Source organism: Larimichthys crocea, chromosome XX (genome assembly GCF_000972845.2).
Source record: "Larimichthys crocea isolate SSNF chromosome XX, L_crocea_2.0, whole genome shotgun sequence".
NCBI lineage: Eukaryota > Metazoa > Chordata > Actinopteri > Sciaenidae > Larimichthys > Larimichthys crocea.
Window position 1 is genome coordinate 15,922,383 of NC_040030.1, and position 13,413 is coordinate 15,935,795.

The 13,413-nt window shown below is 44.5% G+C and overlaps 3 protein-coding genes across 6 annotated transcripts in view; all 3 read left to right on the forward strand.

Annotated features, from left to right (window-relative positions):
- The window catches only part of hipk3a (homeodomain interacting protein kinase 3a), a 37,223-nt gene extending 32,711 nt beyond the window's left edge, over positions 1-4,512 (forward strand). For both annotated transcript variants that reach the window (XM_027272329.1, XM_027272330.1), the window contains exon 18: positions 393-4,512. In XM_027272329.1, the coding sequence (XP_027128130.1) occupies positions 393-935 (543 nt within the window). In that variant the 3' untranslated portion in view covers positions 936-4,512. The remainder of the gene's footprint in view (positions 1-392) is intronic.
- herc56.1 (HECT and RLD domain containing E3 ubiquitin protein ligase 56.1) overlaps positions 1-13,413 on the forward strand; it is an 820,440-nt gene that overhangs the window by 142,586 nt on the left and 664,441 nt on the right. The window lies entirely within an intron of this gene.
- Positions 8,162-13,413, forward strand: part of kiaa1549la (KIAA1549-like a) — a 93,719-nt gene continuing 88,467 nt past the window's right edge. For all 3 annotated transcript variants that reach the window (XM_019261410.2, XM_019261411.2, XM_027272328.1), the window contains exon 1: positions 8,162-8,725. In XM_019261410.2, coding sequence (XP_019116955.2) covers positions 8,485-8,725 — 241 coding nt within the window. In that variant the 5' untranslated portion in view covers positions 8,162-8,484. The remainder of the gene's footprint in view (positions 8,726-13,413) is intronic.

Genomic DNA, 13,413 nt, shown 5'->3' on the forward strand with positions numbered 1-13,413 from the left:
TGCCCCGTTTACTCCCATATTAACTGAGGGCAGAGATTTGTGGAGGGAAAGCAGACGTACCAGTTTTTTACCTCGCTCTAGAGGTCACATTTTTTAACTTTAGCCACACAGATTATATATGTAGACGTTCAGCGAGACCTGAGGATGCTTAAAATCCTCTCTGTTCATTGATACGACCTACAGTTTGGTCAGAGCGGTCTCTTGTTTGAAGGCTTTCTCTCTCTCAGCAGCTTCAACTGACAGAAGCTGCTGTTTGTTGCTCTGCTCTGATTGGTCGACTGCAGCTGGTTGCTGGGCAGAAAGCACACAAGGCTAGCTGTTTCCCTCTGTTTCCATTCTTTGTGCTAAGCTATGCTAACGGCCGTCCTTGTGGTTCTCTCTCTCTCTTTCAGGTTCCGCCGTACGGTTCAAACCACGGCAACAAAGAGTGGAACGGCAACTATGGGCCCCTGCGGCCGCACGCCTACATCCCCCCCACAGTGCACACACACACCTTCACACACCTGCAGCACAGCAGCCCCACACACACTTCGGCCGCCCCGCACACCCTGCTGTCCTACCCGCCCAGCGGGCCCCTCACCGCCGCTCACCACCCCCACCCCCACCACCCCATCCTGCCCTCTCGCCCTCCCCCTCTCCTCCAGCACAGCTACAGTCTCTCCCACCCCCAAGGAGGCGCTATAGTTCACCAGGTGACCCTGGGCATCAGCGCGCACCCCCACCACCCCGGACACCCCGCTCCCCACCCGCACAGGCTCCTCCCTTCCCCGACCATCCACCCTCACCACCAGCCCGGCTATGCCCACCACCCGCACCAGTTCAAGCCGCCTCCCTTCCCCCCTCCTCACCCGTACATGGCCTCCCCAGCCGCCTACACAGGCTTCCCTCTGAGCCCCACCAAGCTCAGCCACCACCCCCAGTTCTCTTATATCTGAGGAGCCGCACGGGGCCGCAGCACTACCTTCTGGTGAGGAAGGGCAACGGGAAATGGACTGGAGCTGCGACCTGGGCGGGTAGAGCGAGCAGCAGAGCACAAAACGGACACTTGTGATGACGAGGAAGACGTTGGTTAACGAGGAGGGCGGATTTAACGATGTATCATATGGGGGACTGAGGAAGAAGATTAACAATGCTGAAAGATAAAAATGTTTCACGGCGACTCACGGCCGTCAAAAGTCTGCGATCATGTTCGATTTTTTTGTCAGAGCGACCTCGGCTCTGAAGGACCTCCTGCGCAATCATGTCAGCCAACGGACGATTGATGAAAACCGCAGAGCTTCACGAGAGCGCATCACAGCCGATGGCGATAAGGAAATTGGAATGGAGGATGTGTGTTTTGCACATTACCTCCTGTCACGTGTCGAGTAGTGTTCAGAGAATTTGATCTAATTCGAGGCTGGAAATCATTTTGTTGTTGTCGTCGTTGCTGTCAGGGCGCTCGGCCTCCCCTTCCCTTTATCTTTGTTGCCTTGTAGCCGGTCAGATCTCGTTTGTTTTTAAGCCATCCCCGTCTGTATTAAACCAGGATGGAACGCTCCCGTCTCTGTCGGCGGCAGACGTCACCGCCGCCGCCTCCTTAGTGCCTTAAAACCAGAGTCTACGACGACGACGACGTTACTTCAGGAGCTTCTAGATTGTACGTTTTAAAACGGGCTTGCAGCACTTAGAACCTTCGGACTCTGAACACGATGGGCTCGCGCGAGGATTAACGCTTGTGGTCTCGTTTTAATATCGGCAAATGTTGGACTTTCAGTTTTTGCTTTCTAACTCAGAGTATGGATTTACTTTAGCTAGAGGCTGCACATTTAGGGCTTTGACTGAATGAGCTTTTTATGTACATAAAGAGTGATTTGATATTTTGATAATCGATTTCTATTCACTATAGTACTTAATTCACAACAGTATTGTCACTGTTTACTGTAACTGCAATACAATCTAGATAGCCTCTGGGTTGCTGTGTTTTTATTCTTATTTTGCATTTAGACTCGCATTAAAGCGTTTTTATGTTTTAGTTTTTTGGGAGTGGCATAGATTTAAACAACGACAAAAAAAAAAGCTGTTTTATGTTTTTACTTCTAAAATGCTTCTCAGTGTTTGAAATAACCTATGAACTTTACAGTATCATCGCTGGGCTTTCGAGTGTTAGAGGTGTATCGGTGATCGTTTCGGATACTCGTGCGAGACGACCCCCTTTTTGTCCTTGTATTGAAGCCTGTTTCTCAGTTTTGATACATTCCTTCAGGGTGGATGCATAGCCTTGATTTTTATTTTATTATTATTATTTTTGACTTCCAGTGTGTCGTAGAGCTGCGTCTTTACCCGTCACTGTCACATCCGCTGGTATTTTTACTCCCAATCAGCACCAAAGACTGTTTTCATTAATCATTTCTCTCAAGCATGGTCGATACTATTTCTCCTCTCACCTCCGGCATACTGTCACAGTTATCGGCGTTTTTTTTTTTTTTTTTGGAATATATTGTGAGATCTCTATTTTAAAAGAAAGAAAACAAAAAAAACACACATGAGGTTGAGGTTTTTATTTTTCTGAGCTATGTTTTGGCAAAATTGTATTTGGAATGTATAGATAATAAGCTGCTATGTACTGATTATCTGCCACTTCGTAGCTGTGAATTTTAGAGGATTAATCTCATTCTAGCCTGCGTTCTCTCTTTGTATTGTAGTTCCCGACGACGAGATACAATAGAAGTGGGTTTTATTTTAAAGTATATTGAATGCTATTCCTATATGCTAGTGCCTCTGTATATTGGCTTTGTTGTTTTGAAGTGATTGTAAACTGCTGTAATGGAAGTTTCTTTAATTTTTTTTTTTGTTTAATTCTGTTGCTTTTTGGTGTGTGTGTGTGTGCGCGTGTGTGTGTTTTTGTGCATTTAGCATCAGTATTTCAAACGTAGGCTGGGTTCACTGTAAGCGGTGTGTCGTCGGCGTATTGTTTTAGCTTTTTTTATTTCCGTCATCGGACTGTATTCGCAAAACTCTTCGTACTGTACAAACTAGTGCCTTTCTCTGAAAACAAAGCGGCCGACAGGCGACGTCTCACGTTGATATCAAAGTCTAAGTTCCTTTTTTTTTTTTCTTTCAGGGGATCAGCTCCTATTTTTCACGACGATCACAAAAGAAAAAACCCCAAAGTTTGTTTGTTCGTTTGTTGGAGTTTTCTTTTGTTTTACAGAATCCTAAGAAAGTAACAAGTCAGGGAATGTTTTATTTCACCAAGAACGCCGTGCAGTACTAAAAAAAAAAACAAAAATAGGGCCTCAGTATGTACACACACAAAAATGCAAAGCTTTATTCTCACACCGTGAATGTATTCGTGGAACTTTGACTGTTGAAAACGAGTTACTTGTTGCTCCACAGCGTTTTCTCTCTTTTCACGTGATCGGGGATGTCGATGGTTTCTTTTTTTTTGTATTTGCAGCTATTACCATAGATAGATATCATCGTGTTTATGTCTCAGTCAGGGGTTTCTTTTTGAAAAATGCTTTATCCATCAATCAAAAGTTTATAGGTCCAAAGCTTGTCCCATCCTCGTCGGGAGTGTAACCAACCGCCCGCCAGGACGAAAAAATCTTTGCTCCGTTTCGGATCATTTGGAACTTGAAAAATATCCCGATGCTCGTCGCGGCGGTTTGCCGCTCGCTGCCGTTCTCTTCTGCGTAACGCATTTGTTATGATTTTGCTACGTTGCTTGTAACGGTGGGTGTGTTTTGTGTTGTCTAATCTGCTACTGGGTTTGACGAACAAGAGGATGCACTGTTGCACAGCCTGGATTTATAACTGATAGGTGTGTGTGTGTGTCACGGCACAGTAATCTGTACTTAATGGGTTTTTTTTCCATCCTGTGGTGTGCATCCTCTCTCGTTGATTCCCATATGTCTCTATTGTTTGTCTCGGCTCAGCACCTGCTATGAGATGAACACGCGTCCCACCTCAGAGAGTATAATCCCCCCCTCTCTACCAACCACTTTGGGCTGATTGCTTAGGGTGGATAATCCCGCCCTGCCGTCCTTCCACCGCCCGCGGCCTCAGGCTGACGGTTGTCGTCAAAGTCACCGTCGGGGCAGGAAGCACACGGAGCCCAGCAGCCTTAAATCACAAAGCAGGCAACAACAAACAAACTTAACGTGAATCATTTTTTGGGGAGGGCAGTAATCATGGATTGGGTTCATCAATATTCCCAGATTAGGCTGCTCTGCTTTCACTGGGACCTCTCAGCATCTCATGCGGGTTCTGGGCTGAACTTGCGAAATTCGACTCCCAAGACACGTTTTAGGTAGATTTTTGTACCACAGTTATCTAATTATCGGGTTGACATTTATTGTATTTAGACACAAATATGTAGACATGATTGCTAAATTGAAACTGTTACTGTTCTAAATGTGTAGATCTGTGTGGCTTTCTGATTTTATTTTATTTTTTGATTTGTGTTTTCTTTTTCTTAAATGCTACACTAGTTTGACATGTAGCAACTGCACTGTGCAATATTCAACAATATGAGGACTGGGAAAAATGATTTATTGTTTGGATGTAATAATGTGTGTCTTACCAGTTTGCGGTCGTTTTATTTTCTCCCCCCCTCCCTCTATAGTTCTCAGTGAGTTTCAATGTGACCAAGCCTTATGTACTTAGTCACAAAAAGCGGGTTCCTTCTTGGTGACTCTTATTGGTGAGTGTCAAATTATGAATTGATGGTGTACTATGTCAAGATTCACTTTGAATTAAAAAAAAAAAATCTTTTTGCTTCAGTCGATGTCGTCTTTTTCTTTGTGAACCAACGAGCAGCCGTGTGACGGCGTGAGCCAAACGGTGTTTAAAGTAAATTCTTTCCAAACACGTTAAATATGTTGGACAATAGTTGGTGAAAACACGTGAAAAGACTTGGTGGAGTCAGAGGTTCGAACTGTTTTTCACCAGTTTTCAGGATTTTGTGGGCGGTTCTTAAAGGGTGGCTCGATGACACGCTGAGGCCACCCTGAGCAGAGAGACAGAGATGAATTCATCTCAGCTCAGAGTGTTTCAAAGTTTAGTCATGTTCATTTTCTGAACTCGTCTGACACGTTTCAGTCGCTTCAAAACGCTCCCACAGTCCTGGAGCTGAGAATTAATTTAAACTATTTTTAATCTTTCCAATTTCACTGACTTTGTTCTTTTCAGAGCACATATTTATTTTTTTACTGTACACAGACTTTAACCCTACAGATCAACGGGCATAACCAATGACTATAAAGAATAAACAGTGTTTGTGTGATGTCGAATGACACCTGTAACCACACCCACCTGTCAATCAAAGCATCCACACTCTTAACCCTGCATAACTTTAAGCCTTAATATAATGTGAACAGGTGAGTTGTATATAAATTCACCCTCAGTACAGTTGTCATGAACGGGGAAATTAGCTACAGAGACCAAAACTGTTTTTGTACCAGGCTGTAAACATGTTTATTTCTGCTGTGAAGTTGGACATTTGGACATGGGGACTTATGGAGACTGACTCACTGCTGGAGCCAGCCTCGAGCAACTGAACTCTTTTCAGGATGAGCTTCTAACTTAAGTAACAAGTCTCCTTGAACATTGTCCCACCAGTTCCCGCTCCATGCCAGGTAAGTAGTATTTGTGTGTGTATATTTTGATTTAACCACTAGGGGGAGTTTTTTGTGTGTCATTAATTAGAGATGAGCAGCAGGTGTTAAGGTAGAGTCTTTAAGGTTAGTTCTGGGTTGGTTGGTTGGTTAATTGTTTGGAGGAATCACACGATTCTGCCCGGATACCAGAGAAGTCAACAAACGTAAGTAACAGTACTCTAATTACTCTAACAGTACTCTAAACAAAAGTCATCTGACACCCTGATTCTTGTTTTTATGAAACCAGTTTGGACAGTGGCTTCATTCAGGTTGCACCTTTTTTAAAAGGTGAAGATTTGGGGAAAGTGTTGTTTCTACAGAAGGGACAAACCAAACGCTGAGTCTAGATGGGTCCTTGTGGGTTGTTAGAGGTCGGGTGGCCATCATAGATTCTCCTAAATGCTTGCAGCCAACCAATAGTAAGACTTTCGTAAACATGATCAGACAAACAACTTTTCTCCTCTGTCTCTCAACCATAGATCAGAGTTTAACGGGTTGACATGGACATGGACTGTTTTTCTTCAGTGATCTATTGGATAAGAATTCTTTCCTGTCCTTCGAAGCCTTTGTTAGAGATCGTAATATTCCAACACCACACGTCTTCAGATATCGCAGTTTCACCTCCAAACATTTCCCTACTTTAAACCAAACCACCAAATAATTCCAATCTGGATCCATAGAGTAATATAATCCATAATATTGTTCCTCCAACACACATGAAAAAACGTGGAGGAACGGGACCTGGAAATTGTGATCCTAGAATGATGCTGTCTGGGCTAAATGCACCTCCGACATACACACCTCCACCTCCTGTAGACATATAGATGTTTGAGAGTCTGTTTGTATCTATATAAATGCCTTAAAAATGCCTCAAAGGTCTAGTGTGTAAGGTTGGGTTACACTGGGAAGGCGAGGATGATGTGAGGAGATTGCAATGCAGCGATTACACCACTAGATGCCACTAAATCCCACACACCGGACCTTTAAGTCTACAGCGTATGGTTAGACGTGTCCGGTGAACAGTTAGTTAGCCGTGTCATACAGAGTGACGTCATCCTGACTTCATCGTTAAACACATTGTCTGCCCACCAGAACGAGGCCTACAGAGAAAACAAACTGTAAAACGAGTCATTTATTTTACAGCTTCTTGTTCTGAATGTCACGAAACGCTGATTCACGGCTGCAGCCTGCGACTCGCTGAGAAGTCCACAGGTCCTGTTGTTCCACTGACATCAGTGACGGGGGCATCAATTAACTAATTAACTGGGAACATGAGAAAAAGTTCAGGCTCCAGTTTGGTGACATAACCGTGTTTACTGGAGGGTGAATCATGATGGCACCATTATTTCTTTTTACAGTAAAGTGGCCACAATGGGCAACAGCACTAATAATGAGTACACCCCCCTCCTCCACCCTCCACCCCTGATGTGGTTGTCATCATTTCAGAGGGGACTCTGCCCTCAGCTCCCAGCAGGGGGCCACCACCACCACCTCCGCCTGCCTCCACACTGAACCCAGATCAGGCAGCAGTCTGTAACTGATGCTCATTGTTTTAATATTACAGGTATGGTGTTCTATGACGAACCGTAATGACCAATATGTTCCTGTCATTTTTTTACCGTAATTACACCCAAACACGCAGGATGATTTCTACCATGCATCAAGCCAGCTGACAGAGAGTCAGAACAGGAAGTTTACAGGTTTAGAGATTAAAAGTGGGAAAATGAAAATGATCTTTAAAGAACAAAAACATATAAATAATTTAAACTTTTATTTGATATGAAACATGGACTGTGTAAACATGTGGAGGGTGGAGCTGAATGAAACCTGCCGGTCACAGCAACCAAAGCGGCCACGCTCCTAATCCTGCATAACTTTATTATGTACCAAGCTGTAAACATGTTTATTTCTGCTGTGAAACATGGGAACTTATGGAGACTGACTCACTTCTGGAGCCAGCCTCAAGTGGACGTTCAGATGACATGTTCTGTCCCAGAAGAATTTTGTTGGCACCAAAAAACTGTCAGCTATATGAACGGCTTCAAAAAGGGTCAGTCTCCATAAGTCCCCATGTCCAAATGTCCAACTTCACAGCAGAAATAAACATGTTTACAGCCTGGTACAAAAAAACAGTTTTGGTCTCTGTAGCTAATTTCCCCGTTCATGACAACTGTACTGAGGGTGAATTTATATACAACTCACCTGTTCACATTATATTAAGGCTTAAAGTTATGCAGGGTTAAGAGCGTGGACGCTTTGACTGACAGGTGGCTTGTTTGAGAAACCAGGCTCCACCTCTTTGCCCATTTTTGGCACAGTCCACAGGCAGAGCCTCCACCCTCTGTGGGTGATGTCGCGGATACTACGTCCATGTTTTAAACAGTCTGTGGTTGCGACAGCACCGTTGGGGTAAACCGATGAGGGAACAGCTTTATTATTAATAAATGAACACAGATATGATGTTAATGACACCATCAGGATGTTTGATGCAGAACTACTTCAGTATTTTATTTTGAAGGCGGCTGAGCTGTGTTCCGGCTTCGCGTTGACGCGCGTTGACGCAGCTGCGCGCAGAGATGGAGAGCGCGTTGCGGTCGCAGTAGGGGCACCAGCGCGCGCGCGTACACACGCAGAAACAGCCACATTGAGACGCGTGAAGGAAAACTAAAAAGCCCGTCTTTGTCTCCGGATCGAGCCCGCAGCAGCCCCGCAGCAGCCCCGCAGCCTCCAGCAGGCTCATGGAGAGCGGAGCCCCGCTTGTCCGCACCGGGGGCGCGTTGATCGGATGCCTTTCACCACAGCAGCCCCGTTAGATGCTTTCCATTCCGGATTAATTGGTTGACCAATGGCTCCCAAACATGCGCTCCTGTCCAGCAGCGGCCCCGAGGTTGGAGGGGTGAAGAATCAAGGAGAGCCCCGCTCCTTCTCTGCGGCGCCATGGATGCTGAGAGCGGGGATGCTGGCCGTGTGTTCGCCCGGGAACGGGAAGAGGACGCGGCGGGCGCTGGATGGGATGCTGGCCCGGTGCTTTGTGAGCATCGGCGCGGTGCTGATGCTGATGATGCAGAGCTCCTTGGCCGCTGACGGTAAGACACCGATGCTGTGTTATGTTCCAACCTGTAAGAGTGGCCTCACACTAATCCAACCTGAACAGCTGAGGCTCTCAGGCTGGCGTTATGTCATCACATCACATCATTAATGCAGTTATTAATGATCCAGATCAGGAGGAGGTGTGTGTGGATGGTTAATGATCAGACTCTGTTAGACAGAAGTGATCACAGCTGCTGCTTTGTGTCATTTGGACGCGTCCGGAGCAGCGCGCACGGTGGACCGCACGGTGGACCGCACGGTGGACCGCAGCGCAGCGCCGCTCCACGCCGCCACAGCATCACTCAGCCTCGGCTGTTTGCTCTTCATTAACGGGGGTGGTGGTGACTTTTTATTCATCCATGCAGCCTTGAACCTCGAACGAGCTCCACAGGGGACGTTACGTTCTCAGCACAGATCCATAATTCAGAATAAAAGAGAAATATCAGATTTATTTATTTTTAGATGTTACCATGACTACAAGGCTGTCTGATACTGAAGTGAGCATGCAGCTGCTGTGATGATCACATTGATAAAATAATATCAGAGTATGTTTTCCACCTCCATCTTTTGACTGGGAGATGTTTTTAAAGCTGGACCCCAAACCGACCTCCAGGCGTCACTGTTTGTCATTTACACCTTTATTATTAAACCTTTGAACAAGATGATCAGAAATCAATAAATAAACTCTCTGTCTGACACTGATCAGAAATCCAGAGATTCAACCAGCATGGAGTCAGCAGAACAACATGAAAACTCGTTTTTCCATGAAGTTCAGGTGTTTTTGATTTGCAGAGGTTTGGACTCATCTGGAATTTCATCTTCTTGTTTTGGCTGAAGAAACGTCAAATGTCTCTGACTGAGTTCAGGATGTTTCTCAGACAAACAAGTTAACACACAGAGTGATTATGCGTCATGTCATGTTTAATAACCCCTGGGATCCTGGAGCAGTGATGAAGTGGCTCTCGGGGCTCCATGAAATCGTTCTCCTCACAGATCCATTCACTGATCGCAGATATGGATTCAGATCTGATGTAGTGAAGCAGAGCTGCTCTTCTGTCGATGGAAACTGATAAAGCAAAAACTTCTTAGGCCACACGGCAACGTGTCCTGAAGACACAACGCACGACTTACAGGAGCCTCGTTAAAAACATTCATGGAAAAAAACTTTTACAGTAGTTCCCTGTTTAAAAAAAAATCATATTAAAACACATGGAAGTGCTTTAACACTTTAAACTGGCCGTGCTGAGACACTTCCTAAAAAATCTGTAAATTTACAGAGATTATCTGCACATTAACAACCAAGATGTTATTTAGGGATCATGCAGACAATGAAAAATTACAGTTTTTTCTAATCTGTGTACTGAAAAATGATTAATTATACAGCATTAGATGATTATTGATTATTATACAGTATTATAGGTGCATACAAATTAATGTAAAATCACAGTAATGATCCGTAATTAAACATGTAGCTGTTTATTCATTAAAAAAAACAGCATTTCTCTGTAAAACCTTGACATTTTATTTGATTTATAGTTTCTGACTTTAATTTTACGTCTTCTGCCGTCACTCATGTTTTTTTACGATGACATAAAAATGAAACAAAAGCAGAACAAACAGCAGCTTGTTGGACGCGTCCCTGCTCTGATTAAAGCGTCCGGTGTTTCACTGGCAGCTCTGCTGAGTGTTTAAGTGACTGACGCTCTCTGACAGCGACCTCTCTTATTAACTCGGAAATTGGAAAATAATGAAATAGCGGCTCCTCTTACTAACGCCGGTGTCATCTGAGGGTGATAAAGAACTGTCATGACCACACGTGTTAAAATGCCTGACTCCCATGTTAAGGACAGACCTGAGAATGATGCTGAGGCAGAAGATTTATCTCCTCAGTTAAATCAGAGCGAATCGCCCACTCGCTCTCCACAGATCCTCTTTCATATCACGCCGCTTTTTCCACAGCACGGCTCGGGGAGTTTACCTGGTTTCTCAAGCATTCAGCTGTTTCATCGTCTCTGCTGATGCTCAGCTGGTGTGTGTGTGATTTATACTGTGTGTGTGTGTGTGTAGGTGTTTTCTTTAAGAGGTCCACAGAGATCTTCATCCTCAGTCAATAGCTGAGATCTATTGGTCCGCGTTGCCATGGGAACAGATGAGCAGCTAGTACTTTGCTCGCCGTGCGTCTTGTGTTTGTCAGTCAGGGATTGAAATAACATGTGAGTAAGTGTCAGGTCTGCTGCCTAATAATCAGCGTCTGATGACACACCAGCGGAGATAAAAGAGAGATTGGTGGGGTTTGAACTCAAACCCTTCCAGCTGCTCAACATCCGGCTCTCTGACTCACTCAGCTCACTGTTGTTTTCGTAGAATGAACCATCATTGGTGGATCTGATGGTGGCATGGTGGCATTCAGATGAACCGGAGGACTCTGGGGAATGAAGGAAGATTAAAAGAGCGGGCTGCAGCCAGCAGCTACCTGTGCTCCCATAAATCTATCACAAAGGGAATAACAACAGAGCTCACTAGTCTAATGGCAGCAGAGTTACAAGATCCCTGCAGTGATCAGTGATGAGTTGGAAACAAACAAGGCTGGGTAACAGCGTTCGATTTTTTTAAAGATATTATTATGATACCTGTGTTTTTGTACAAACCTCGTTAGAGGAGTTTTACATTCCCCCAAAGTACATACAGTCTAATATTGACTAAACTCCTGATTTAAAGGTGCAGTGTGTCAGATTTATTGGCAGCAGTGGAAAACAATATTTATTAGTATGTTTACATCAGGGTTCTGTTTTCATTGCTTCACACTGAGCCCTGAGTCCGCAGTGAGAGCGGGTCCTCGAACACAGAGTCCGCCTTGTTGGACTACCCTTTTTCTACAGTGGCCCAGAGCAGACAAACCAAACACCGATCTAGAAATGGATTTTTGTTTTACAACCTGAGGTTTGCTTCATGCTTGGAAGGAGAGGGTGAGGCGAGGGGAGAGTATTCATTCGGTTGCAACTTCGCCACCAGGTGCCACTAAATCCTGCACACTGCAGCTTTTTAAACATAAGTAATCATTGCTAAAAAGTATTAAAGGAGCAGTGTGTAGCAATACAATCACGTCACCTCACCGTCGCCTTCCTGTTAGAGACACAACAGTGAAAGTTTGGTTTGGAAGAGGATCAACTCCCCCTGTAGATCTCAAAGGTTCATTTTTAAGTAACAAAAACGAAAAGATTCTTATTTCCACCCCGACCAATCTGACACACTGAACCTTTAAAAGGTTAAAATGAATAGGATAGGATAGGATAGTACTTTATTGATCCCTAAAAGGGAAATTCGGTTACGGCTGCCAGCCATTTGCTCGCGCCACCATTTTTAAGAAAGAAAAAAAAGTGCAGTTACAGGCAGAAAAACAATCACAGACACATACGACATTATACATTGGATTGGTATACATGAGGTGTCTTTTTTGTTGGATCACATTTTAGGAGAGAGATGGGGTCGGGGTACAGATAGGGAAAGAAGAGAAAACATGTGACAACCCAGGCAGTGTGACTATAGGGCAGAGAGATTACAATACGTGGAGTCAGCCTTGCCAAATTGATATGATGTTCTTTTTGTTCATTGTGAGCTGTTGTTTACACAGCTGTGTGTCCTTGGAGTGTCGGAGCATAGATAAGACAAGTAAACTGCAATGAAGACCTCCGAGAGAAGATAATAGCAGGGACAGTAAATGCAAGAAATCATTTCATTTTAGGGATTCAGGAAAATTGACAATTTAGTCTAAAAAAACGAATCCTGCCTGCCCCCCAACTCGAAATTCCGTTGCAGGGCCGAGAGACCCCTAGTCCCCTCCTCCATGGGCCAACATGGACTTTTTATAAAAGACACGAGCGACCAATCAGCTGCTGTTTGTGATCACTGGCAACAATATTCAAGTCGGATCAGTTCCCCAAAATATTTAAAGATATGTGAGATATCAGACTGTAGCTGTCCATCCTTCTTTGTGATCGCAGAGATAAAAACTAAATGATTGACAAAGTAATAACTTTCCAAAGTTGTAAAAACCCGACTCAGAGTGTTAGAAAGCACCACCTGCAGTGTTTCTGGCGCTCGATGTGTCTCCAGCTTTATGCATGCCAGCTTTCGGTCCTTGACAGTTACAGTATGATTCTACGCCTCCTGCTCTACGGACACGTTTCTGCATCAGAGGAGTATTTTGGTTCTGACATCCAGCCTGAGTCTTATTTTGGAGGAACCTGAAGCACTGACTCTGATGTAAGTGCTGTAATTAAAGGTCAGTCTAAGATTTTCAGTCTATAAATGATGCCCCGCTTCATGGTTTTAATGACATTTGGACGAATGATGCCTCCTCTCACTGGCTGAGCATAAGTCAACATATTTTCTTGGCTTTAAAAGGAAGAATCGGACAAACCCCCGGAGTCTAATAACCTGGGCGGGGCGGGACAGTGAGGAATTGAACGGCCGGCCACATTGATAAATCTTCTGCTGATTATCATTTATCCGCTGTCAACAATTAAAGTGATCGATTGTGCTGCGATGCTACAGTACAGCCTGGCTCCGTGTTGAGTTGGCGGCCTCTCACAATCTGATTAAAAGTTTAGTGCCTGCCCTCAGAAAAAAGTTTCCTGTGATGCATCGAGTCAGGAGGAAAACAGCGTGGTGTTACCTGAGAGCA